The sequence below is a fragment of the Temnothorax americanus genome, unplaced genomic scaffold (genome assembly GCF_048541705.1).
Source record: "Temnothorax americanus isolate GAGA-0224 unplaced genomic scaffold, ASM4854170v1 Scaffold6, whole genome shotgun sequence".
Classification (NCBI taxonomy): Eukaryota; Metazoa; Arthropoda; class Insecta; order Hymenoptera; family Formicidae; genus Temnothorax; species Temnothorax americanus.
Window position 1 is genome coordinate 4,669,760 of NW_027509751.1, and position 27,698 is coordinate 4,697,457.

Genomic DNA, 27,698 nt, shown 5'->3' on the forward strand with positions numbered 1-27,698 from the left:
GAATATGACTGGTTTTTTATTATTCTAGATTCAGTACAATAAAAGTAAACGAAAAATTTGTTGTTTTTTATAATCTCATGTCTCTTAAATATTTTGTTTCTAAAAAAAATCTTTAAGAACAACTGGAATTAATGCATATTTGGAGGTACAGTAATTTTCTTACGTTATGTTAAAACGGATAGCACAGCTGTGATAACAGTAATAGATACTCTATTATAACAAACGGTCCAATAATTTTATATTATTACGTTTACAAGAAATTTAAGAGTATTTATGTAAAATCTACGTATGAGCGCATCATAATGCTTGAATTTTTTGCAATTTTAAATTGTTTCTAACGGTTTACGTGTAGATTGTGACAGAAAGACTCGTTTCAGATTTCTCATCGATTTCCCTTAATTCTTTTTCTCTCTTCTCCTTTCTCCCTTTCTTCTCCGTTTCCTCCCGCCCCTCCTCACTCACTCACTCACTCACTCATCCATTCTTATTCTCTCGCTGTCTGTGTGAAGAGTCGTGCGAAATTGTAGCGTCCCCTGACGTCGCGATGCCCGAAAGCTCGGTTCGAGAAAAGTTTGGCCGACGTTTAAAAGCGTCGCAAAACTTGCCGACCCAACCAGTTGCGCGCGTTCTCACCAGCTTTGTTCGTTCGTTCGTTCGTTCGTTTTCGCGGGTCAAGGTAAAAGTTTGCGAAAGGAAACTCGTAGGAATGTAAGTTTCTCCAGAAAGAGGATGTCCGTGGCTTTTCTCAAGATTCCCTATGGAGATGCCTCCAAAATCCTCATGTACGTTTGATAAAGCTCTATCTTTTTATCTCAAATATTTTTATTTGCGACCTGGATTTTTAAAATTCAATATCATCTTAATCCAAAAGTTATAATTTGAAATATTATGATTTATAACGTTTTTTTCAAACGCAAATGTGTCTTATTTAATTGATATGATGAACATTGTATATGATGTAAATGTCAAATTTTGTACGTAATAGACAAATTATTGAAAATCTTCGGAGTCTTATGCTTTAAATAAAAATTTATAATGCGTATTTACACGATCTACGCGAGTTTTCAACCATAATATACCGCAAACTAGGGTTAGGGAGTTTGGGGTACCATTTTTCTCTCACTTTGGTTGCGTTCCAAAATTCACTCTGGGTAACTAAAATCTATAGTTTACGTCACGTACACTATAGCATTTTAGTTAACTAGAGTGAATTTTGGAACGCAGCCTTGTATATTAGTTACATATAAAATCGTTTTTTAAAAGTCTTCTGAGGATACTAGCTTTTTGACTACTAGTTTTGGATATGAAAATGATGATACTCTGCAGCCTCCTTCACTCCGGCTTCTCTGGAATAGATGAAAATCGTATAAGATACAAAATCCCGCGAATACAAAGATTAAGAAAGGGCCGTACGTGCGATATCTTTTAACTTTAAAAGCTCCATAACTAGATATATAATGGCATAGTGTACGCTGAGTGAAATCCAGTTTTCGCAAACTTCGGGACGCATATGTTGCACTCATTTTCACGTGCATTCAGGAACTTCCCTCTGCAGGTTCATAGTTTACCCCTGTGACGGGAACGTCGTCCAGCATCATATAGCGTTCGTCTTTTATATCCTCTCGCGCTTCTAAACATGTCCCGTGTGCCACCTGAAAACTTCGGTTCGTACCATCGCATCTCCATACGGTCCTTTCAACGTTTCGTAAACGTCTGTCGCGAAACTTGATCGCACACGATGCCGTTTGACATTTCGCTTCTTCATTATCGTAAAAGGATTCGATTTAAATTACAAGTTACGCGCGTAAATTAATGACATTCCTGATACAAGACAACGTAGCAGCAGAAACTTGATCGCAACGAATAAAAGAATGGCGGGGAGAAAGCGGGATTTTGCAAAGACTATATAGAAGGAGATGAAAGGGAGGAAAGGCAAAGGAGAAAGCTGAATCTCAGCTTGCATTTTGTAGTATAAAATTAACAATGAATCGCGAGCTTTTGTCGAGGCCAAAGATAGTTGGCCTTTATGCGCATCACAATAGTGTATATATTACTGTATTTCGAATTAAGAATGAGACGAAGGAGATAGGCAGAAGAAAGAGCTATTTGTAATATTCGCGGTGAAAAATAAGGTTTCCTGCGAATATATACAAATTCAGCCAATTCTGGGTATACATCGCGATTCTCAAAACGCCCGGCCGTATCCTTCTGTCCGTATTCTTCTAAAGACGATCCTTTGCTCCCTGAAAAAAAGACAAGCATTTAGTCCCTTTCATTTTTTTTCTCTCTCTCTCTCTCTCTCTGTCTCTCTCGCGACTATATTCTCGCCAAAAAACTGAGCAGATCTTGCTACAAGGTGACTAAAATTACTTGCAGTCTCGCGTTTATTTACGGGTCGCGGTCGCCGAAAATTATTGGCGACAGGACGGAAATTTCAAAACGCTCATTAAGAGCGTTTACGCGCGTGCTTAAGATGAAGTAATACTGCTGATATTATTCGCAATAATATTTTTTTGTCATTTCTCCTTTATTTAATTCTTATTGTTGCTTAGCAGAAATATTCACATCTTTTACATGAAACTAAATAATTTTCTAAATAATAGTAAGCTCGGGATAATTTTGGGGGATTTTTTGGTTGAGTCAGAATTGAGATTTGAACTGGAACATATAGTCACACAATGTGAAAATCATTGATGATGATCGTTTACATTACTCGTCTCTTTGGAATTTTTCCCCGTTTTTCTACTATAATAAGCAACAATAACGTCGACGCATACGGTAGATATTCAATTATTCTTAGTTACACAAATATACGTACGTATAATTGCGTACATGTGTATATTTTCGTACACATGTAATAAACATAGTACGGCTAATAAAGCTAATAAAGCATAGCTAATTATACGTGCGCACGTGTACTCGCGTAGATGAGACCAGGGTGAAATGTCACAGAAGCAAATTGTCATAATGCGAATGCTGATGTGCAAATTAGCAGGGCTAAAAAATCGTGTCATGTACTTTATAATTCATAAATTATTGAAGCGAAAAACACCTGGAAAGAGTTTAATTGAAAATACATGGACTTTGAGATCTTGATGCATTTCTTCACGATTTAGTGTGCGTAGGTATGTATGGACGTTATTTTTTATATAATATTTACATGATATTTATCATGAGTCATGGTAATCTGACAAAAATTGTGGCAATTATATATAGGACCGCTATTGGTTCTCGCGTGAAACAGCCATCTCTCTATTACGAATGTTCCTGTACGAAAATTATATGTATATTTTTAAAACCAGCATCCCATTTCGTAATGTGTGACTCAGAGATCGAAGACTATCTTGTGAATCGGGGGTTCCGAAAGTATCGTGGCCCCTTTTTAACATGACGAGGTCAGCTATTTGTAGATGGGAGGACGTAAAATTATACCTTCTTCCTTCTTCTAACAGAAAAGGTTATGCATAATTCTCGAAATTCAACTTGTGCTATTCGCGATATGTTACAGCCGGGATAACTGAATTCCGGGATTATGAGTTTCAAACGCTAAATAGAATGTTAGTATCACAAAGTGTAGTTATAGGTAAATGGCCAGAAATCAAGAGACAACAGAATGCACTCGCAGACATTTGATACAACATCATACCCGAAATGAATCAAATATATACACGCACGATGCGAGCGTTTTTAAACAGTATTAAATCAGTATTATTATCAGTATAAAACAGTATTATTCAAAATATGTCATAATTTAAAATTTTTTTCTTATTTAGTTAAAATTTTTTAATTCTAAAATATATTAATATATTATTACTATTGTTATATTAATTCAGATATGTTTCTGCGGAATTATTTAATTCTATTAAAACTGAATTATTATTCCGAATACGTTACAAACAAATGTATTAAAAATGCTTTTGCATCTAACAGTATTATTAGTTTGGTGCAAAATATTTGTTATACTTATTGGATTAAGTCGAAAAACTAGAGTTTTAAGGAATTTTCATAAATTAAAACAATCAGTACATTCTTTTTATTTAGAAAGGAATTACTATATTCGATATACATATATATTAGACTGGTAATAAAAAGATAAATCTTTTTATATGTCGGTCTAAAATATATTTTTTTAAAACACATGTGTCAGAGCTTTTTACATTGTTAACATTAGCAATGGAAAATTGCAACAAATATTCTAAGCTATAAAAAATTGTGTGCGACAGGTAGAGCAATCGTCCATTTGAGATGAAGTCAATCTTCATTGGCAATCTCTATTGTTGCGAGGAAAGAGAGAGAGAGAGGGGGGTTAAGAGAGCGAGAAAGAGAGAGAGGTATCCCTGCTAAATTCCTAATAGATTTTCACCTGCCATAGAGTGAAAGCAGCCCGACGTCGCGCCGCAGAGTCGTACTGTAGCCAATCGATCAATTAACCCGTTTCGCGTAGTAATAAGTAAGACAAGTGAGACCGTTAGCCCGTGCAAGCCCGTTACCTATAAGCTTTATTTATTACGCGGATTGCAAGAGCCGCATAGTGGATTGCGAGCTGGTACTACCGTGCAATGTCCTTTTTAATTTTTGAAACCTACGTTGAAAGGGGATATATATATATATATATATGTTTGAGTCACAGATATACCTATTGCAGGTATTTATATTATTTCAAAATACAGATGTTTCAAATCTTGCTTTATAAAGAAGCGTTTCCCATAATTGGCAATCTTTATTTGACAAATTCCTTGAATTTGGCGTTAACTTTTACTTAATAAAAGTTACCAATATTATATTTAAATAAGCTATGGACTTACGATACATTCCGATACAATCCGTTATAAAGTAACTTGATATAAAGAAACGATTGTCACCAAATGACAGAAGGTTATGCTGGGCCACTTTTTAAGGTTTTCCGTGATATTATGCGGATTTCTCTCAATTGAGAATAAAAGTAAGACGGCAATACCAGAAAAATCTGAAATTGCTACATTTCGCTATTCTGTAACATGAAAAATGTGTTAATCGAATTTATGACGTGAAATACTTCAACGGTTTTTATTATATCATATTTTCTGACTATTTGAACATTTTATCTTTCAGACTCTTTTTTTTAATATTTTACATATAGCTATCATTTTTAAAACCTAGCGAAAAATAAAAAATCATGCTCTTACTTTTATTCGCAGCTTTGGTTACATATGTACATATTTAAATACCTAATTTAAATATGTACATATTTAAATACCTTCGTCGATGAATCTGTTTAAATGCTAAAAGATATTTGAGCTTATAACATCATGTTGCTAGCAATTAAAAATATATATTAAGCTGGAATTGCAGTGCAAATCATGTTTACAAGTGATTAGTTAGAATAAACGATTACATTCAAATTGTAATATTAGATGCTTACAATTAAAGTTAATTTTTCTCTTTAACAAAAATGTCAATTATTGCTAAACAAAGTCTCTAATTCGAATTTAATTTGAAGAGAAAAATATTCTTTACGACAAAAATAAGACAAAAAATAGGAAAAATTTTAGGGATTAAATATCAAGTAAGCAATATATATATATATAAGATAAATTTATGTTAAATTATAGAGGATCAATGTTTAGGAAAAGCACTACAGTTCTCTCGGGTTTTCTCCGTTTGAGAACCCTCGTTCCACACATTCAAACCGTCATGCCAAGAAGAAGGTGGAATTACGTGGTGACGATTGGATCAAGTGGTTGTGCGGCTTATTTGTGGGGCGCGGCTGTAAAGTCGGAATGCGACGTGTGTGCCACGCGAATTGACTCACCGAAGCGTGCGCTAATTTTGGCGGCGGCGTAACGCGACACGCGCCGTTGACGTTAGTGGTGGAGACGATTGTTCATCTTGAAAATGCGGCTACATTCCGCCGGAGAGAGTTCACGCATTCTTGATTTTTTAACGTTTAGTTTTTATCTCTTATTGGGAGAGATATATATAATTTAATAAACACGGATAAATAAAATCGATGAGATATGGTCTATCGAAATAAAACATAATACGAAGGTTAAAAGATGAGCAGTTTTATTTTCTATACATATTTTAAATTTAATTTTGTTATAGATAAAATTGTTATAGACAAAATATTTATTTCTTCTTTAAGTTACTTACATGCTTTTTGTTTAAGAAATATACCTTTTATATTTTTGACTATTTTGTATATAAACATAATATTAACAGATATAGAAAAATAAATATTCTTTAAGAAAATGCTTATGAAAAAAGTATTACTAGCGATTTGAAGAATATATTATTGAGCTAGTAACGAAATGAAAAAGATTTTATTGAAACAAATTCAACATGCAGGAAATAATGAGCATTACAAGGTAGACCGTACGTTACTTCGTAATTGTGTGGAATTCTATTAATACACATAATTTGGTGGTTGATGATTGGAAGATGGTTATCAAATTTCCTGTTTGTTAGTGCAATTATTATTAAATAATTTTTACACCCAATTAATATACAATTAAGTATAATGAAAATTAATTAATCGATGAAATATTATAACATTCTTATTAAAATCACGATATTAAAAAAATATTGATTTACAACTAACAAATCTACTCGTCATATATTCACAATATGGGAATATACTTATGGAAATGATTTACCGCGGCGTTTAATCGAAAATGCGAGGAAGATCATAAAAATACCAACATGAATAAAATTAAAATTCATATTCGTTTGCAGTCGATAATCAAAAATCCCATCTGTCGCGTACTTTTTCACATGTAATGAACGCTTGAAAACGGTAGCGATGCCGCCCGATCGCATATTGCTAATTAACATCTGTTTATGCTATGCATGCCAAATTATTTATAAATATTCATGGTGTATGAACGCAGAGCTCGTTCCGCTGAAAGTTTGATAAAAGTTAATAGATCGGATGCATAATTAATAGCGATCTTGAAAGGATCGTTTGACGTAAACAAATTGCAGGAATTGGAAAGCAGAACATCGCGTTTTTGACATCGCATTTTACATAATATTTTATAAATTTGCAGCACCGATTCATCGTGTGTATCATTACCTCATGTTGAATATTCAACGTATATATATATATATATATAGCGAAACTAGATATAAAAAATGACAAATAAAAAAGAAATGTATAGGCAACGTTTCTGTATTTTATGAATAGTTAACTATTACGTTTTGAATGTAATTTATCTCTGAATGATTTTTGTTAGTTCGTTAAATGCGTTGTAACTTTCGCTATTGCGCTTATAAAGAAAATATATAGTTTGAGCCAAATATATTGTGTATGAAAAAAGTTTACGCAGCGCTAGTTTGGTAAGTATGGTACAACAAAGGAGAGAGGGCAAAAGAAAATAGGATTGGAAGGTGAGGCGAGGTAAAAAGTAAAAGGACAGAGACAACAGCGATGGGATGTAAGAGTAACTGCTTTCTAGCAACCACGACAGTTAGTAAAGTAAGATGAAGCGAGTCAGCGAACGAATTTCTAATTTAAAATCCAATTCATCCTCTAATCCTATTCAGTTGCTGTTATTACTGTGAATTTAGCGTAGTGTTCATTTATTCACGAGCACGCACGGGCACACATACATACATATACACTCCGTGATTACTTGAATTTTTTACATTAACAAAATGAAAAGAAACTACTAGTTGGAAGTAGCTTATGTGACTTACGTTGTTTGTATATGAAAAAGATTCTATTGTAATGAATGTAGATTCAAATGGAATTGTAGACAGTAAGGTAAATCATTAATAATGATTTAATATTTAGTGTGGAGATATATTAATAATTATTAAATATTTTCAATTTTCCATGTTATATATGGACACTTTGTCAGTTCATAAAGATTTGATTATGCTAAATAATTTAAGACGGTCAATTTTCGAGTATTTACAAGATGTTAAAAAAATATATTTAATAATTTCAATAATAGTATACAATCGTTAAGGTTTCGTGCCTTATATACTTGGCCTTCTTTAGAACTTCAGAACAGAAGATTTGATTATGCTATATAGTTAATCGATTAGCAAGACTAATTTTGTAGGTATTGTTATCGATTGATCTGTATTTAAGTGTATCTCGGTGCACTGAATAATTAATTTAATATATTACTATTTTAGTTTCTAATTAAGTTTCTAATTAAATTGGTCTACTTAAGCCATCGAACAGTATAAGTCAATAATATATTATAAATTATATTATAATATGCGAGAACCATTACAGAGATTCTTAAAATATTTGGTTTTAAACATTTTTACTTAAATGAGAAATGTATAATAAATTTGTATTATTATTGCGCCTGACAGCTTTATCATTAATATAATTAATTACTTTTGTCTTAACAAATTTCGAATCTAACGAAAGACTGATAATATTATATAAAATGATATAGATGCTAAAATATTACTTTGAATAAATTGAAAAGAAGCGTCATATAAAAGGTACCTACATTACGGTTATAAACATAGACATGAGAAAGGTATAGTGGGTCGAGCTAATATAACAAACTTTATTTGCATATTACAAAGAAAGAGCGAAAAATATGCGACTATGATAAAGTGCGACCTCTTTTTTTTTGGTTTTCAACATTATTTTTTATTTTTAATTTATAACCGTTATCGCAAAGTCGCACCCGCAGATCCATCGTTACGATGGTGTCGAAAAAAAAATTAATTGGATTGCGCCTGGACATTTTTTTGATTTATGCATTAGCCGTGCGTGACTAACGAGGCGTCTTAATGCACCTCGAACAGAGTAAGACGGTTTGGATCAACGCCAATGGTTTACCCGGCCGGCACGACTCGCATTACTTCGAGTGTCTTCTCGTCTTCCGGATACTCGTTATTCCGCCCATCCTGATTCTATCCGTGAGTTAAATAATCAGAATGAGATACATTTAACCATTAAGTGCCATCGTTTTACACAGGAGATATATTGTATCTCGAAATATATTTTTTATACTTTATTTCCGTAGCAAAAATTACTGTACTAACTTAAAATATCTGCAATATAAATTATTAACATTATGCATGCGTTACCGAGGAAATTAAATATTATGGTTTGATTTCAATCTGCGTTATAGTAAAAAAATAATCGTAAATATATTCTATTCCTCTGATTTGTAATGAATATGTTAAAAACAAAGAACAGAATAACAGAGAAAATAACGCTTCCGAATGTAATTGTAATAATTATGATATATGTAGCAATAAAATATTTTCCACTGAAAGCTCTATCACTAATAACAATAAAATTGTTAGAACGAGTACTATAACGATATGTTTAATAAATATCATTAATTATTATAAAATTATTAGTTATACTTCTTCAGTAAATATTGCAATTTCTCATTTACTGTAAAGTTAATCTAAATCAGTATTATAATACAAAATTCTCTAATACGTAAGCAAAACAACTATAATATATAAAACATGCTCGGTACATGGAAATTGGGTAATAGTTTTTACGATATTTTTTTAATAATCTTTAATTATTATTTAATTTCTACATTCGAAGTATGATTATGCTTTCATATTGATCTTAAATTTTAGCCGTTCGCGCTTTTCTGTGATTGGCTTTCAAGAAAATTGATGTAAATTGACGCATGACTTTCTCTAATAGAGGAATTTACATATCGACGCTTCTTCTCGATCTTCCTATTCCTTCCTTTCTCTTTCATCCCTTTCCGTACCGACAATTACGTCGCAGCTACCCTACCCGTTTCTCTCTCATACATTAAAGATGTCGTCGGTTTCCTGACAATACCTGCCAAGATTGCGTCATATGTTTCCGCGGCAGGACTGACACGTCGGAAGGCAATTTGAATTTTGCATTAAACATCAATGCGTATATTTCGTGTCTTTGGATCGTGCAATTTCGACTTTATTGGACACCACCGCGGATTTTCGACTTTGCAGTGTCGAATGTTACCGACAGCACATTCTAGAAAAAAAAAAGAAGATAAGGCCGCGATAAAATCTCTTGGTGATTGTAAGTGGCTTAATTCACAAAAATAAAACAAAACTTAATTATATTAAATACTCACATATAACTTTATCAAATTTATAATTAACTGATTGTTTTAAAAAATTAATTTTGTTTTTATATAATTTCGATGATAAATAGTCAACTATGTTGAGCACATTTTTATTTAATTAGAACATAATTTAGCCCACATGGATAATACTCTGTTCTGGAAATATTATGTTTAATTGTAACGAAGAGATGAACGAGTAAAAAATGTTACGATGACATGTATAAATTTATTCAAAGTAACTATTATTATTAATAATCCTACTTAATACGATCGAAAAAGGCATTCTGTATAACGTACTCCAATAAACTATGAATTGCTGATGATTAATTTTTATTGAATGAAATATTACATAATAATTTACGCAATTTTAATACTTTAATCGCGATCTATCGTCCGGCGAGGCATAAGAATGCGTCACTATTAGACTGCTTGGCGGATTGCCTAATGTAACCTCATCTATCATTAGCAATCTTATTTTTTTGTTTTTTTCTCTCTAGCACGCGACTCCTAATATGTTAACTGTAATAATTATAAAAAGATAGGTAATTACATAAAATATAGCAAAAATTTGTAAGAATTGAGCAATAAACTATAACAAATTTATATAAAAAAAGAATAAACTGTATAAGCTGTAAATAATATATTAGGATTTAAAAATTAACATAAAGTTGAGTAAACTTGTTCAATACTTTTGATTAAGAAAGAATGCAGAGAAATTTATTATATTTTTAAGATAATGTACCCCACACACACACTGAAAGAGATTATAACAAGGAGAATTATGGAATTTATTTATTTACTATATATATATATGGGCTCTGTTGAAGATTCATGAGTAGAAAGAAGCAGACTAAATGAGAGCTACAGACGCGGTAATAATTGATATGCGCAAACGTTCTATTAATTATTAGAATGTATTACACGGCGCGTTTAAAATTGGGATGAAAATATATGTAATATGTATAAAAATATTATTAATTTAATAAATAATATAGAACGTTCGCGCATCAATTATCGTGTCTGGCTCTCATTTAGGCCTCTTCTTTCTACTCGTAGATTTTTACATTGTGTACAAAGGTTTATCGAAATTAGAGTTTCCGAGTTGAATTCTAATAACTCCTATTGTCGCTAGTACATACAAATATAGCAGACGTGTAAAGCTATATGATATTCATATCTCTTGCTTAATTTGGAATATTAAATTAAAACGGAAACACTTATCGTATCCAAATTGCATTAAATCATATGAGTCGTATTTTGTAATGTATGAAAAGATCGATACATTTTAAATAACCATCCTGTGACATTTTGCTAAAGAGAAATCTATTCTAAATTTATCATCTGCTATCGAAATTAAGGTCGCGAGTTATGAGACATACATATATTGACTGAATCCCATTTATTTGTACGTGATACGAGCGTGGCAAATACTAACTGTATGTTCATTCGTTCAATAATTGCAAATAAAACGCATGTAACTCGGTTGAAAGTTGAAATAATTGGGGTCCAATAGAATCTGTATTTCCGACGGTATGTATACCACTTTTTGACGTCTATTTTGAGGTTGCTAATTAACGGCTGCAACAAAGTCCCGTTGCGACAACATTGCGACGAAGTTGCGACAAAGCGACCGCTGGAATTATATGGGAATCGCGGACGATTCCGCGCGAACGACTTGCTCGCGATTTCGTGAGCTAATGCAAAACTGCAATATCGCCAGACAGACAATGCGTGCCGTTCGACAATATGCAATAACAAGTTCGCACCGCTAACGACCTCGCGAGTTTCTCGAAAAGGGCTGACATGATGATGACGGCGGCGCCCTTTTGTTCCGCGTGGAATTGAAGCCGAGCAAAATGTGCATTCGTTTTATTTTAATAAACTATATTAATTATTTAACGATTTTATTTTGGAACGACATGAAGCCGGGATGCACAAATTAATCTGCCGCTTTGCCCTTTTGTACGTGCATTTCGTAAGAGACTCGTCGACACGGTACTCGTGTACAGTTATAACAATCCGTTATAACAATTGTTTTTGAGTGAACAAGCAACGTATTGAAACTTAAAAATAATATTTCGACCATTACTATTTGCAGTTGAAATACGGGAAGCATTCACATGATGATAAATCGAGCAATTCCGTGCTGTCACTGCTGTGGCAATTAAATCAATCTTATTTAAAGAAATAAGATTGAGAAAATTTGATTTTCTCATTTTTAAATTAAATTTTTTATAACAATAGCCTATTAATGTACATATTAAAAAATATAAATTAATATACTCTATCACACATTGAACATATTATTGATTTCACTTATTTTAATTTTATATAAAATCAAACAAAACTTGATATAGAAATTTATTACATTTTATAAGTATAAATTTTATAAATATATAAATTTCATTAATAGATTGAAATAAAATATGTGATTCACAGTTTTATCCATGATTATAATTGTAGCGATAAATAGGTAGTTTATGCAAAAATGTATTAATGTCTACTATATACACACACAATAATGCCTATATTGTCTATTATATAAAAATAGTAATGTTTTAATCTTGATAATCGTTAAATGCATATTTTAAAAATTAGAGTATACATATATATCTGCTGCACAACTTCTCTCTCTCTTTCTTCAGATATTCCTTTTATAATATAAAATTATAGAAAAAAAATATCTTTGTAATGCACATATTTTAGAGGAAATATTGTTTTATAGTTAATCTGCGAATATATTAGATTTAGATGTTCAATTATACTTGTCTCACGAAAATATATTTGCTTATTTCATAAAAAATTAAATTATATCTATTTTTCTCATTGTCAGTTGAAAAATTAAAAGCTCGATGTTTCGTTTTGTTTCCTTATTGCACTTTTACTTGTTTTTTACCGCAAATTTATTTAAACATTGAAATTATTAAATTAAGTAAAAGAAAGAATGAATCTTAATTTGATTTATTTCGTTTGATATTTAATTAACGGCAGCGCGAGCTATGCAAAAAAAAATTAAAGAATAACAGATAACATATAGACATAGGCATTATTCTTTTATTAGAACAATTCGTGACATAATAATGAAGTAATATATACAGACGTTTACAGCACGCAAAAGATTTTAACACACAACAAATTTTTAAAGTTATCAAAAATTATTCTTAGTGAAGGTATTGATAGATTATTTTTGTAAAGGATTTGATTATTCTGATGAATACTTGTAGAAATAGATCTACTGAAATCAGAATCGATCAACGTTATTACTGCCATGTCACTCTAACAGTTATTATTGATTTTATTTATTAATAGCAACACTTTACTTCATCTTCAACAGTTGCATAAAACGTTGTTATAAGAAAGACATGCAGAGGCAGAAATTAAATGTTAATTTAATATAATTATTATCTTCTCAAAATTTCCGATTATAAAATATGTAAATACTAGTTCACTGAGAAATAGCGTAGGTACTCTAATAATGGTTTGAATTAATCATTAATTTATTGTTTCACTTGTTGACCGATACATCAGGTAACTGCTTAACTACTTGGCTGATTGACGTAACATGAATTGTCATCCGCTTTTTTTGAAAATTACTTCAAACTGTCTGTTAGTTTGAAAACGTTTTTGAAAGGAAGAGAGCCCTACATACACATGTGTTTGTACGTGTCTACGTGCATATAATGTTTATCACGTTCCATATCTGAACTGTACGAGAGGTAATCGATACATATTCGCCGAGTGTGATACTTGACTATTGATTTCGTGTACACAGTTGATGCAAATTATAGGTATAATTAATACAAATTAAACTCATGCCTAAAATACCTGCCTTTCACTATAGTATATGCCACTACATATACATATTACATATGGTTACAAGAATGCTTTTGATTACTAAAGAATGATTTTAGAATACTTTATCATATATGTGGGGAAAGAAGCTGACGGCGGTTTAATTTTAGGCTACTGGAATGAATTCTAGAGCCACGTTGCCAATTAATAATCATGGTGATGGTAGATTAACGCCAAACCGCCAAACTGAAAAGAAAACTCATGTATCATTTTGCAAAATTTACAATCGTTATTGAGTAAGTAATTAACTTGTGGTCAGTTACTTGTCAGACACCCATGTGACCAGACTGTATAGTTATATAGTTAATACAGTTAATAATCAACTTTACTAACCCAAAGATCTATTTTGTAGTGCTATATAAAGCCGTGTCTTCGCTTATAATCGGTTTTGCGGGTCAGCAAAGCTATTTGATAACATATATATGTAACTAGATATGTCAACCTACATCTGCTGATATCGAATTGACTGACTGCTTTTCGATACAATTAAATTCTATAAATCGGTATTTGATTGACAAAAAGATATAAATTTAACTTATTTTTTGATAATATTTTTTATTTAGGAAATCTTATTTTTATCTCTCAGTGATCATTTATATTCTTACTGTAATAATTATAAATACGCTTCAAATGTAAACATATTATTACCATATAATTTTTTTGATTGCAATCTCGAATGTTTGATAAAGATAATTCTAGAAACTGTTCAGTAAAATTGAAAGTTTTCTCGAAAGATTTTGTTGGGCCGTGAAGATGCGATTTTAATTTATATGTCATTGGATCTATAAACATATGGGATTAATAATCGCTAAATTTACAAGACGTATCTATGCAATTTATAAATAGAAGGAACGATGAATTCATGAACATAAATTATTTTTCATACAAGGTTATTCTTAATCCCATTAGACAAATGTTTAATATTATAGTAGATTCTTAACTTATCTATTAACATTGTCAGTAATAAATAAAATTAAATTATGCCATCTATAAAATAAAAATGATTGAATGAATAAATTATATATGTAATTAAATAGAAGCAAACATTTATACATTGTTATGAATTATTTCTGGCAGAGAATTAATTCATTAAATTGTCATATTTTTTCTCTCATTTTCCATATTGAATTTTAATATTAATAATATTTTTAAGATATAATAATATAATAGATTTATAATTAGTACATGCGTACTTACCATATATTAATCATTCGCAATTTGCTAACAAATGCGACGCAATCATGACATATGATTTTAATATTGTTGTTTTAATTAAAATATGCAGTCGTAGATTAGGAAATGGGAAAATGATATTAATTGTTATTTAACAGATTTGCAATTAAATCTTGTTACGTTAGCAATATTTCTGTCTACGCTAACAAGTAAATAAATCTAATTGTAAATTGCAAGTGTGTCTAACGCAATAATACAACGCGCGTTAGACACACCTGCTCAAATGATTCAACGAGCTTCTTGAATTTTCACAGGTCGAATTAGAACAAGGTCTTTGTCTGTGAATCATTCTATTTCAAATATACGAAACAACTGTAACGCGGAGTTGGACGTAATCCAGTCTGGATTAAAACGATTCCGCGACGTGTCCGCATATAGAATAATTATTTATGCGGATGTAGCTTATACGCATTTAGCGATGAATAACAACGCGTATTTAAGTGGTGGAAAACGAAGGTGTGACGTAATATGAAATTTTCCAGAATAAATCGACACATCTTTTGTGATGCGACGTGCGCTGCCGATCTTGTAAATTATTACAAAAATAATAATGAGTGCGTGTATATTACGGGTATACTATTTCATATATACATCCAAAATGACTTATAACAGTTGTATGCAGAGTGCGTATATTACAATTCGCAGCTTTAGATTTATAATGACGAATTCTCTAATAACTGTAGCGTTACGACTGCATATAATAAATTTATCATGATGAGTAGAGGAGTTAATGCTAGTTGAGATAATACTTCTATTAACAGTTCATAATATGTATACTAACGATGTATGGAAATAGCAGCAGTCATTCACCATGAATTTATATTTATAATAAAATTCAAGGAAATGCGTTTGTATATCGTTAAAGAAGCAAAAAGCGTCAATATGGCGTTCCCAATTATCGGCTTATCCCATCTTGATATTAAAGTTTCTCGCAAAAGTAATCTGACGATCTTCGCAGAGTTAATAAGAATTACGGAAATTTTCTTTTAAGAAATGTAAGATTATTTAAGTGAGATAGACTGGATATAAATATATATATTAAGTTAATATATTATGTGTAAAAATTTAAAAATATTTATACAAAATAGTTTTGTTTTTAAATAATATTGAAACAATTTTCGTGTGAAAATTTGAAAAAGGTATGCAAAACTAGAATATTTTAAACTTGGTCTCGTGCTCTCATTTCGTGATAAAAAATATTTCAAAATTTGATATGTTTTTAATGGAGTTTTTTTTTCTAAAGATTGCTTTACATTCGTAAAAATACTGATAGCAATAACATTAACGAATATGAATATCATATTATTTGACAATGTGGAAAGCTGTGCCATCAATCCGTTATAAAAATATTTAAATATCGGTGAATAATTAGCAAAATGGATACTTGACCCAGTCTCCGCGTTTTAATTGATTAATCCAAATCTTTTCGCAATTAGCAGAATTACGAAAAGATTGGGAAGTATAAAGCAACGGAATTTTTTGCATATGGCGACTCAATGTTTAATCGTCGATATAGGATGGATCTTTTTTGCCGAAATTAATTAACAAAATCGCTCTAATCAGTGTCCTCCGCTGATTGGCTATCGTGCGAACATGTTGGGTGTATTTGTTTAAACAAACGGGACAGATGTGAGCATGGTGATTTCACACGCGGATTATCATGAAATTATTGTATACGAATGGAAGCAATATACTGATTAATGGCGACGTTGATCGCATGATCCGCGGTGTTGTTATTTCAACGCATGATGATAATGCAAGAAAATATTATTCAGATTAATTCTTTATAACGTTTTTGCATTAAGAGAAGATACACTTTTGTAAATCACAAATATGAAACTATTATTTTTTATTATTTATTGTAAAAAATTATCTCTTTAATTCCTATAATAAATTAATTAAAAAAAAAATATATATATATATATGTATATATAAATGTAATAAATTTGGATATACATCGCATTCAGATATAATTTGAAGTAATAATATTTTTATTTATAAGGTAAATTGAATTTATGTGAAATAAAAGCGATCTGAATGAACTTTTATGTCAATCTACAACCAAGTACAAACAAGCTTATAATAAGTTAATTGTAAAAATTTTACTTCGCTTACATTAATCCTTAATTCACGATTATTTTCACTTGCGGTAATTTACGCATTTCTTACGCTTTTAAAGATTTACCGAGAAATAGAACTCGAAGTAAGTTACTGATGCGTAATAATAATAATTTGACTGAAATTCGATTCGTGTTACGAGTAAAATTCATTTGTTCAGCAAGATCACGAATGTACGAACGGTTGCCGTGGACGAGACGGGGGGGTTGCCGGGGTGTCGCGACGCCCGCAATCGAAACTGTAACTACGCGGAACTCCGTCACGGCGGCGGAGGATTTCGACGTGCGGCGTCCCGACGCGATTCGTCCCGTCACGCGTGGCATACGCGACAACTAACTTTAATCTATATATCAGAGCGTGATTTCGGTCCGTCCGTGCTGTACCGTCATAGTCGCCCAACTTGGCGAATCGATCCGAACTTTATGTTATTTTTTATTTAGGTCACTTATTCAATTACAAAAAATATCAAAATAAATCGCGAATCATTCTAATATGAAGCATTTCATTGGTATCAATTTTTACGTGTCATCAATTATTTCGATTTTTCTTAAAGTCTTTCTTTAAAAGATCTCTCTTAAAGATTTATTTGAGAAAGATTAGAAAAATAACAAGTAGAAACTTGCACATTTGTTTCCTCGTAGTTTTTAATTGTGCAAGTAGAAACTTGCACATTGCTTCCTCATAGTTCCTAAGTGTGCAAGTTTTTATTTTATTCGAGGTATAATTATCGGTATTTATTTGTTTTGGCTTCCTCATAGAGGAAGCTTTGTTAGCAAAGGTTCTGATTTCACACTTAACTCTTTTGGGGACTGCGTAAATAATTATATACATTCACTAAAAAATACTAAAAATACTTGTCCACTTAAAAACTAAAACAATACTTTATCGATAAAAAAAATCAGCCCGATATTATAAATATTTGAGATAGCGATTTATTTTTAATTCTATTATATTTTCCAGTCTTTTCTACCCCTATTTCATATATAATTGGTTAAAATTTGGTTGATCAGATCAAGTTTTATAAAGCTTCTATGTATGTACGAATTCTTCGAAATTTCAAATGTGTGTAATACGAGATCTGATCAATCAAATTTTAATGAATTATATATGAAATAGGGGTAGAAAAAACTGGAAAATATAATAAAATTAAAAATTAATCGCTATCTCAAATATTGAGAAAGCGGCAGCGTAAAACACATTTTTCAAAAAAAGGAAAATCTGCATAAAGTCTATACCGGTAGACCGATTTCAATAAAATTTGAGGAGGACATACTTTCTATGATACTCTATTTGTGTGCAAAAATTCAAACTGGTATCTAAAAAATTGTAGAAGTAGATGCGTGTACAAAAATCCGTACACACACACACACACATACATACATACTTCCGGACATTTTTTACTAATATGATTTTTCGACATTTTAGAACATTCTAAACCTATTTTCATCAAAATCTCGAAAAAAAATTTTTTCACCATTACAAAGCTTCCTCTATGAGGAAGCAATTAGACGAGAACATATAAAATCTCTTTTCCAATTATATACAGGTTATCTATCGGACATGGAAGTTCCATTTATCGACAGTTTATAATGATAATTACTTGATTCTGCTGACGGAATTTATTGAAATAATTATTTTCAATTTTCGCTCATTTATAGAAATATATTTTAGGATAGATTATTTAATAATCTGTTTTATTATAGTAGCTACACAGCAAAAAATAAATTTTAACATTTTTTACATGGCCCAGAAAGTCCACTCTATATATAAATTTTAAGTTAAAATGACTCATTCATTATGTGTTACTTGTTGACAAATTAGAAATGTTAATTAATTGACACTATACTTTACATTTATATTTGTTCTTTTGACTTTATTTATTTTCAAGTTATATTAACACATAATATTAATTATTTTACAGATTTCACTTAAATTATGTGTAATAGAAACATTTAATTTTAGTAAATTTAATTATTTTGTATGTCAAAGTTTACGATTATTTAAAAATTTACATTTAACTTTTGTTTATGTGATAAAATAACTTTAAGACGTGTTGATTTTTTAAAATAATTGTGTTAAAAGAACTCAAAATAATATTTAATTTCTAAATGACATATATAAAGTGTTAAGTTATCACGTTGACATAAATGTAACACATGAAAATGTTAAGAAAAAAATAACAGCTGTTGTATGTTAATTTACATTGGAATAATAATCAAATCTTGGTGAAACAAGACAATTTTAACACATGGACCGCTATGTACACACGATTTTTTACTGTGTATTTCTTCTTTGACCGGTATTTCAAAAAGAAGGTAGAGATATTACACAGGACTGAGTAATAATATAATATCCAATGGTTGATCAAAGCGATCAACAAGTGGTGTTTTTCCCTTCACTTGTTGGAGAAGCTATTGTAGTCATATTACGTAATAATGTAGTAGTGGAACAAACCTTTATTATATCCAGTAACTGAGAGGTGGTATAGTATATGAGAAACTTTTTTAAAACTCTCTTATTTTTGTTAGTTGTGAAGATTAAATATCGCGAAGATTAAATGATACAAGATTATACACACAATGGACGGTTCAATATTTTATTAAAATGAATAAATCAATATTTTCAAGATTCTTAGTTCTAAAAAAAGTAAGTTTCAAGAAAATTGAAAGTTTGACTTTTTCTGCTTAAAAGAGGACAAATCGTTGTCCACTAGTAAATTGACTGTGAGGAATTTATTTCCTATGCTTATTATATATAGATATTATTATTGTATCATACATAATATATAAAATAGTAGAACAGTTAATATTTAGGTATCTGTATAACTTTTCGTGGATTTAGTATTTGTATATTTTACTACGTATTTTATAGAAGTATTAACAGTAACAGTGTAAACGTAATATGTATATCCAAAGAACTATCAGCTCTCCTATCGAGGAAGGATGATAAAGTTTGCACTAAGTATAAGTAAGAGGAGAAATCATTGTTTCAAAGTTACGATATTAATATCTTTCTAGCTAAGGGCGATTGAAAGTTAAAGATTTTGTTCAATCAAACAGCGAAATTGTATTAGTAATTAAGAAAACCTTATATATATATATATATATATATATATATATTTTACAGAAAATTTCTAAGTATAAATTTTTCTTCCATAGATTTAATTTTCAAGCAACAAGTATACTCATCAGGATATTTAATGTTAAAGACTGAAAAGTTGGGACGCATAATAAGTTCAGCTTATTAAAAAAAATCAGCAAAAAATTATTGATAAAATATAATAAGTTTAATGTTTCGTGCATTTAAAAAATATTATAAATTGCGCGCAAAATAGCATTGGTAGCTATATTTGTAAACGGTTGATTAAGCTATATTCTTTTTTATATATATATGTACCTTATTTTTTAATTATAATATAATGAAGTAAATTATAATATACCGAAGCATTATAATATATTAAAGTAAAACGAACATATAATAACGAAACACTAATGAAACTTTTTAAATAACGTGTTTCTAAGAAAAAAACTAGAAATATATTAATTAAAGTACACAAAACTTTCTATAAGAAGCAAGATACCATTTGAAACGGTTATCCTACTTAGCTGCGAGAGAGTAAGCAGAAATTAATGAATGCCGAACGTTATCTGAAAATCTCTTGATGCCGTTCGTTGAACTGAAAATCTGACCATTGTCGTGGCCGCGCGAACTACATTATCCCGACACCCCTTGACGTCTATTACGCCTCCTATCAGCTGATTCCAATTTAATTGAGCCAACCGTAGCCAATTTGGCAAGATGCTCCGCGCCGCATTATAGGAGCTCGCGTTAATCGGATGAAGTCTGCGGTACGAAGGATATCAGGGACGGTACGAAATGTCTTGAGATCTCCCGCGAGAGATCTCTGGGGCCCCCCTCCCGCTCTCTCCCTCTTTCTTCGTTCTCGTCCTCCGCCACGCAAGTATTTGACTTTCAAATGGCGGCCGCGCTGTACTCCGTTATAACCGGGCCGCTCCATTTCGAGAAGCAATTCCGGCGGCTGACGAATGGCCGACTCTCGAATGGACGAACGATAACTCAATTCGGACGCGAGCCGTGCGGATTGTGCCGCGGCACCGGCATTGGCGCCGTAAAAATGGCGCCTGCTGTACGCCGCCGCCGATGAAGACAGCGTTAACTGCATCGCGATAGAAAAATTGGATTCTGGAATAATCGTTCATTTTTACACAGCACGAAATATAGTACGTGAGGTTGCCATGAATGTCTTAGCGTTTACTTATAGATAGCCATTTTTCAATCCATCGTATCTGATCCATCATATACTCTGATATTTCACGATGAGCGTAAAAAATCTTCGATAAAATTGTTGGATTTATTTTAGCAGATGTGGTTTGAGAATCAAGTTCTATTTTCGCAACAATTAAGCAGCAAGATAACTGTAAAAAATGAATTAAACTTTTATACACGTTATAAATTATTTATCAGATGGTATTATCACGAAGTTTTTTCGCACGTACTATATGGAAATACAGTAACACATTTCAAATATAGTTCAATAAAAATCTAAAAATTTTGAATAAGGTGTGCACATAGGAGTTCATTGATATTTTCATCACATTTCCGTATGAAAAGTTCATTTTTATTTTAGTAGCAATTTAATGTTTACAAAACTCCGCATACAACGAATGTTGCGTGAAGTTTAACTTAAAAAATATGGGCTAAATTTATTTATTTTTATTATTTTTAACTAATTTAATTTTAATATTCTATTTTTTGTAAAATAATTTCAAATATATTTACAAAATATTCTACATTTAATATTATTTATTAAAGTGTGCAATTAAGTCATCTGGTAAATGTTGAAACTTGTCTCAATTGGCGTAAAGAAGAATATATTAAATAACACAAGACCATATATATATATTTTAGTTTTACTACCATGCGGGAAAGGAAGTTGCAGGGAATAAAGTTTGATTAGGATCACAAATAGCAAATCGTAAATTTTGTGCTTTTTTATTTATATCTTCATAGATGTTACATAAATTCGAACTTTACAAGAATCGCTATTCGATTACTTTCTCACTATTCTTTTATTTCTTAATCGTCAAATATCTTTATGAATTTATTAGTGAACTTGTTAGAACATTTATGAATTTATGAATATTTAAGAAATCATAAATTAAAGCTACCCTTTGCACGACAGAATGAGTGTCTTCGTATTATAACACGTAATTGCTTTCACTTTGGACACTTTGTCTAGTCTTCTTATTTCGAAATATTAATAAGATTTTTCGACGCAAATGTATCCGGATTAAAAAAAAAAAAAATTAAAAAATGATCTCTTAATACGGTTTAACGGTTCAGAGACTATAGTTATAGCTATACCTATTATACGCGCGCGCTTGGCTATTATAATATAAAACAATTTCTAGCCATACTTTCATGCCCAAACGAAAACCATAAATTCCGCATCGGAAAAGAAAAACGCGTCGATAAATAATGCATCCTTTCACCGGCCAGTCGGCCAGCCGACCATTTTCTAATTTTCTCCCTTTTCTCCCCCAACGCCTCGGCGTCCACCGCGAATATTGGATTCCTCGTTCCCCTTTACCCTCAAACACGTCGAACACGTTTTTTCTCCGGTTCCTTAATCAAACGGAAATTACCCGCGCAAAGTTGTCACCGGATACTCGCATTCGCGAATTCGAGAAAGAGTTTAAATCGGAATGCGCCAAATCGAATCACGTACATCCCCCGGCCCTCCGTCGTCCCGGAAACAAAGTGCCGACTGGCCATAGGGACGGCGAGGAAACAGCGAGAGGTTTAGAAGGGGAGGAAGATCGCTCTTAAAACGTGGAATCAATTACGCGAGGATTCCGATTGGTATTAACGCTCCCTTCTAATGTTCGATGTGCGAACGTCGTTTTCTTTTTATCCTTTGCAGATTACTCCGCGAAGATTACACAACGCGGAGAAAAATTCAGAAGCGATTCGGCGATTTATATTAATAACTTGTTGCAAATTTCTCGGTTTACCACGATTTGTTGAATTCGCAGGTTGCATGTGTCATTTATGTAAATTTTTAAAATCGTACAGTGTTGAATCAACATTGAATTTTGCGGATACGAAAAATTAATGAAGAACTAAGAGAGAGAGATAGAGAGAGGAAGAATGAGCTGACGATACATCGTCACGCCGCGCCGGGATCTTGTAAAGATCGACTTTTGGAGGTCGACGGAGATTCGAGTGGGTCGATTAATCGAGTTACTCGAGCCGGAAACGGAAGAGGAAAGTTTCCTTGGCAGAATTCAATTTGGAAATTAAAGGATTCGCAAGCGGAACGAATCGAGGAAGTTTCCTTTTTTGAGGGGAGAGAATGAGGGATCTTCGTCTTTGTTTTTCCGTTAAGTCGCTTAAATTCGCGCGCGACGAAAAGTTTTGCTTATAGTCGACGGTTCTCGATGCGTCGATTTTCTAAAGAATAATACATTACACACAGACTGCTAGAAATAATAAATAAGTATCTCTACTTCTCACTATTATTTTTCTAAATTGAGAAGTACGCTTTCTCTCTCTCTCTCTCTCTCTCTCTCTCTCTCTCTCTCTCTCTCTCTCTCTCTCTCTCTCTCTCGGCATGACTACGTGCGAAACTATGCGAGACATGGTGTTATGAATGTTTCAGCTTACACTTGTTTTCAACTCAAGTTTTCTACTAAAATCTTTGGCACTTTTGCTACGTGGACAGTGGACTAAAAGATAAATGTAGAAATTGTGGAGAATAAAGTGCACCTTATTAATATTCTGCGAACTTCTCAAAATCCTCGTCTAATAAAAAAAAGTTTATTCCACGTCGTTTAGTATGTTATTATTTCAAGTATTGTAATTACTTTCCGCTAACATGCGAATTTTCATGAAAAGTTAAAAACTATTTATTCAAGAACGTTATGCGTGCGCTGCTTTAAAATTTTTCTGAAATTTCTAATTTCTATTTTATATATTATTAGAGTTAGGGGTGATATATATATTTTAATAACTTGACATATATACAAATTACAAATGTGTTACATAATGTCTAAAATGAATTATATTATTAACGCGAGAATTACTGCTACAGGAAAACACTTTACTACGGATATTGTATTACTTTACGTTAATGTTCCGTTATTTATTACTTTTAAAGTTTACAACTTAGAAATGTGGAAACTTGGAAATAGAGGGTTTAGGGGAGGGTGATAATTGGCGCAATTACGTTGGCGCGGACACTATCAGGTGGATGATGAAAGGGACGAGAGGGATGAAAGGGACGAAAGGGATGGATTGTATATTGCGACGCGAAGAAATTGAATTACCGCGCGGTAAAACCATCCTAATGCATTCGCCCGTCATGGAATTCCGCACGCTTGTTCGCTCGTGCGAAATTAATAATGCCGCATTTACAACGCAAAGCCAAATACTTAAGAATAATATTTTAGTAATATCATCAGTTGAAAATTTAATTCTTTATTAAGGGAGATTATAAATAAAAATTAAATCGAATTATGTCGCGATAGTGACGAAATCGCGATATGACGCAGGTCATAATAAATTTGAAATGAGCATAGAAATTGGAATATAAAAAAACTGAGCGGAAAATATTGAATAATTCATTAGTCGAGGAAATATTTTCGAGTCGGTTTAACGATGTCACATTTGAGATTTAAATGATTTGCAGATATTTTAAAGAATAAGTCAAAAATTCCATTGTATAGACTTATATTATTTCAAGTTCTAAGAGATATAGACGACAGTTCTTTCTGACTTTTAATATTATTCAAAAATGTTACATTTACGATAATGTGTGTTGCATTATAATATTTATTAAATAGCTAATTAAAAAGCAATTAACGAGAAATAAAGTCGTGAAAAATCGCTTTTCCGTGCGAGCGCGGATGATATCATGTTGCCGCGATGTAGGCACCCCACTTGTCGCGTGAGCGCAGTTCTTCCAAGACAATGCATTCTAGAGTGGTCCGCAATTCGGCCTGCAATTCGGCGCATCGGGATGCAGTTGGAAGCGTGTTGGTGATCACTTTACGAGCCGACGTGATTGCAATCATCCTCCTTTCGCAGGCTGGTGCCGCTCTCGGGAATTCCTGAGTGAACTTTTAATAATTCACTCGCAGCCAAATGCAAGCGCAATGTAAGGAGGAGGAAAAGGGTGAATGGCGCATCCGCTTGAAAAAAATTGGATCTTAAGCTGCATATACGCGTGAGCGGAATCCTCGAGCGGACTGTCCTATGCAATAGGTCATAGGGGCGGGTACAGGTCGAGATATCAAAGCTTTAGTGCATCTTGCATATAGCATATAGTATATGTGAAAATAATTCTTAATTCTATGAAGCGCTTTGTATACTTATAATATAAAATACGTCTCTTCATTTTATGTATTTTATACACTGCAGGTGTAATCGAACTTTTTGGTAATTATTCAAGAGGAGATTTGCCAAAAAGGTGAGAAAAGTATGCACAAACACGAGCCTGAGATTGTTTTCAAGCTGAGTCACACGGTAACGTTGATATGCAATGTCAACTGTCACTGAGACAGTGCGTGTGAAACAGTTCTTTGGCAAGGAGCTAAGTTTGCATTAAATGTGAAACCGCTTAGCATTGGCATTAACAAATAAATGAAGCAAAACCACAATAGAATTGGTATTAGAATGGGACGTCTCCCATTTGGATTATTGGAATACCGTTACATTCACTGAACGATGAAATGGAAGAACCGTACAAAAGATATAGCGAACACAGTCTTTCTGTGTTTCTCACTTTTTTACCAATGTTATTTTCACGAAAGTTGCACATCGTCGAATTACTCGGAAGAAAAATATTACATTTAAGAAAGTTTTCCCCACCGCGAATAGCTTTTTAAGTTTTACCGTAGATTTCAATTACATCTTGCAGAACAATCCACGCTACAAGAAACAAAATTAGAAATTAACTAATATTACGAATATTTTTTAACCGTTATGAATTATCTCAATGGTAATTATTATTTAATACTTTTCTACTTATACATTATAAAATTCAAATTAATACAAGAATGAGATTGTGTTATTTATTATTAACCACATAATTAATGTTTAAAAAAACGTTTTTGTTCACTTTTTAATCGCCTGTAACTCAAACTTTTATTTTTAACGTTATAAATAATAACAATAATAGTATTAAAAAAAAATGAGAAGGACGACATGTTTCTTAAGATGAGTTTCCGGTTTTTAAGCCGCAATTGCTGCGGGTTACGCGTGGGATTATCAAGCGACTTTGGCGATTCTTTATAAGCTTCTTAATTCGCGCCGTAAAGTTTACTACGGCGGTCGTCGCGACGCGGCGAGACAGCAGGGAGAATTGAATTTACGTTGCCTCCCTCGCAATTAACATTGCGTCGCGAGTTCGAGATTACATCGAAAGTCGAAACGAGGCTCAAGGCAATCCTCCAAGGTCGTTCGGGGATAATTAGATTTCGTCGCGATCGTAAGTAATTTTGCGTACCACAATTGCGCGGACGCCACTCAAGAATATCTTCCAGCCTTTTTTCTTCATTGTTTCTTTATTGTTTTCGGCTAAAAATAGCTGTAGAGGAGGAGCTGCATGATATACAAAATGATTCTGAAATTTTCGACTCCCTCGATCTTCATCTAAAATATCTTTTGACATCGAACGAGAATCAGTAGACATATAATACATTTTTATATCACCATCTCTCTCTTTATTGTTGGGTTAGTATTTTTTATTAGCACATTAGCACACTATTATGTTAGCGGGACTGTTTCGTTTCAATTAAATCTGTAAACTCTTCCCCGATAAAATTATTTATTTATGGTTTCTTTGTATCACTGTTAACATTATTATTATTGCATTATTATACATGTAGTATATCAATCAAATGTTCGAATGTGTATGTGAATAAGTTGTGTCGCATTGTGGCTGATTCTAACAATGTAATCAATTATTGATTGTACAATATTACGTTACTTAACACAATATACGCGTACGTTTAGTGTAGCATAATCAGTACGCCATCATTAATTAGTGTATTAAGTCTATTTTAAAATATCTACACAGTACACAGTAGAATTTGATAATTTCACGTACCGCGTGATATGGAAGATACTTGCACAACACTAGAATTACGTCATTTATTATTTTTTTTCAAAAATATCACGTAAGCTCCCACTATGTTATACTTCAGAATTAATTGCAATAAACATTTTGCTTTTGGGATGAGACCCTTCTCAAATATCAAATGAATACAGAAAGCGTGTTACGCATGACACATTAAATGCGACTAATCTCAAATTATAATAATCGCGTTTCTACTCAATGTTGCATACTCAATGTAACAGCAACAACATACCATGAAATATGTAATTTAATCGGCCGTTATTATACAGAAATACATTGTGTTACGTACAATA

The 27,698-nt window shown here is 32.0% G+C and overlaps 1 protein-coding gene and 1 long non-coding RNA gene across 3 annotated transcripts in view; one reads left to right on the forward strand and one right to left on the reverse strand.

Moving 5' to 3' along the window:
- Window positions 1-652: 652 nt before the first annotated feature.
- The window catches only part of LOC143904943 (uncharacterized), a 110,909-nt gene continuing 83,863 nt past the window's right edge, over window positions 653-27,698 (forward strand). The window contains exon 1 of one of the 2 annotated variants that reach the window (XM_077419957.1): window positions 653-782. Coding sequence is in view for 1 of the 2 variants with exons in the window: in XM_077419956.1 (XP_077276082.1) it covers window positions 8,743-8,871 (129 nt within the window). In the remaining variant the exon portion in view is untranslated. Of the gene's footprint in view, window positions 783-8,710; window positions 8,872-27,698 lie in introns of those variants that run through there. The other variant, XM_077419956.1, reaches the window with a different exon arrangement.
- LOC143904944 (uncharacterized) overlaps window positions 1,233-27,698 on the reverse strand; it is a 236,569-nt gene continuing 210,103 nt past the window's right edge. Inside the window, exon 3 of the long non-coding RNA XR_013259074.1 lies at window positions 1,233-2,243. This is a non-coding gene — a long non-coding RNA (uncharacterized LOC143904944). The remainder of the gene's footprint in view (window positions 2,244-27,698) is intronic.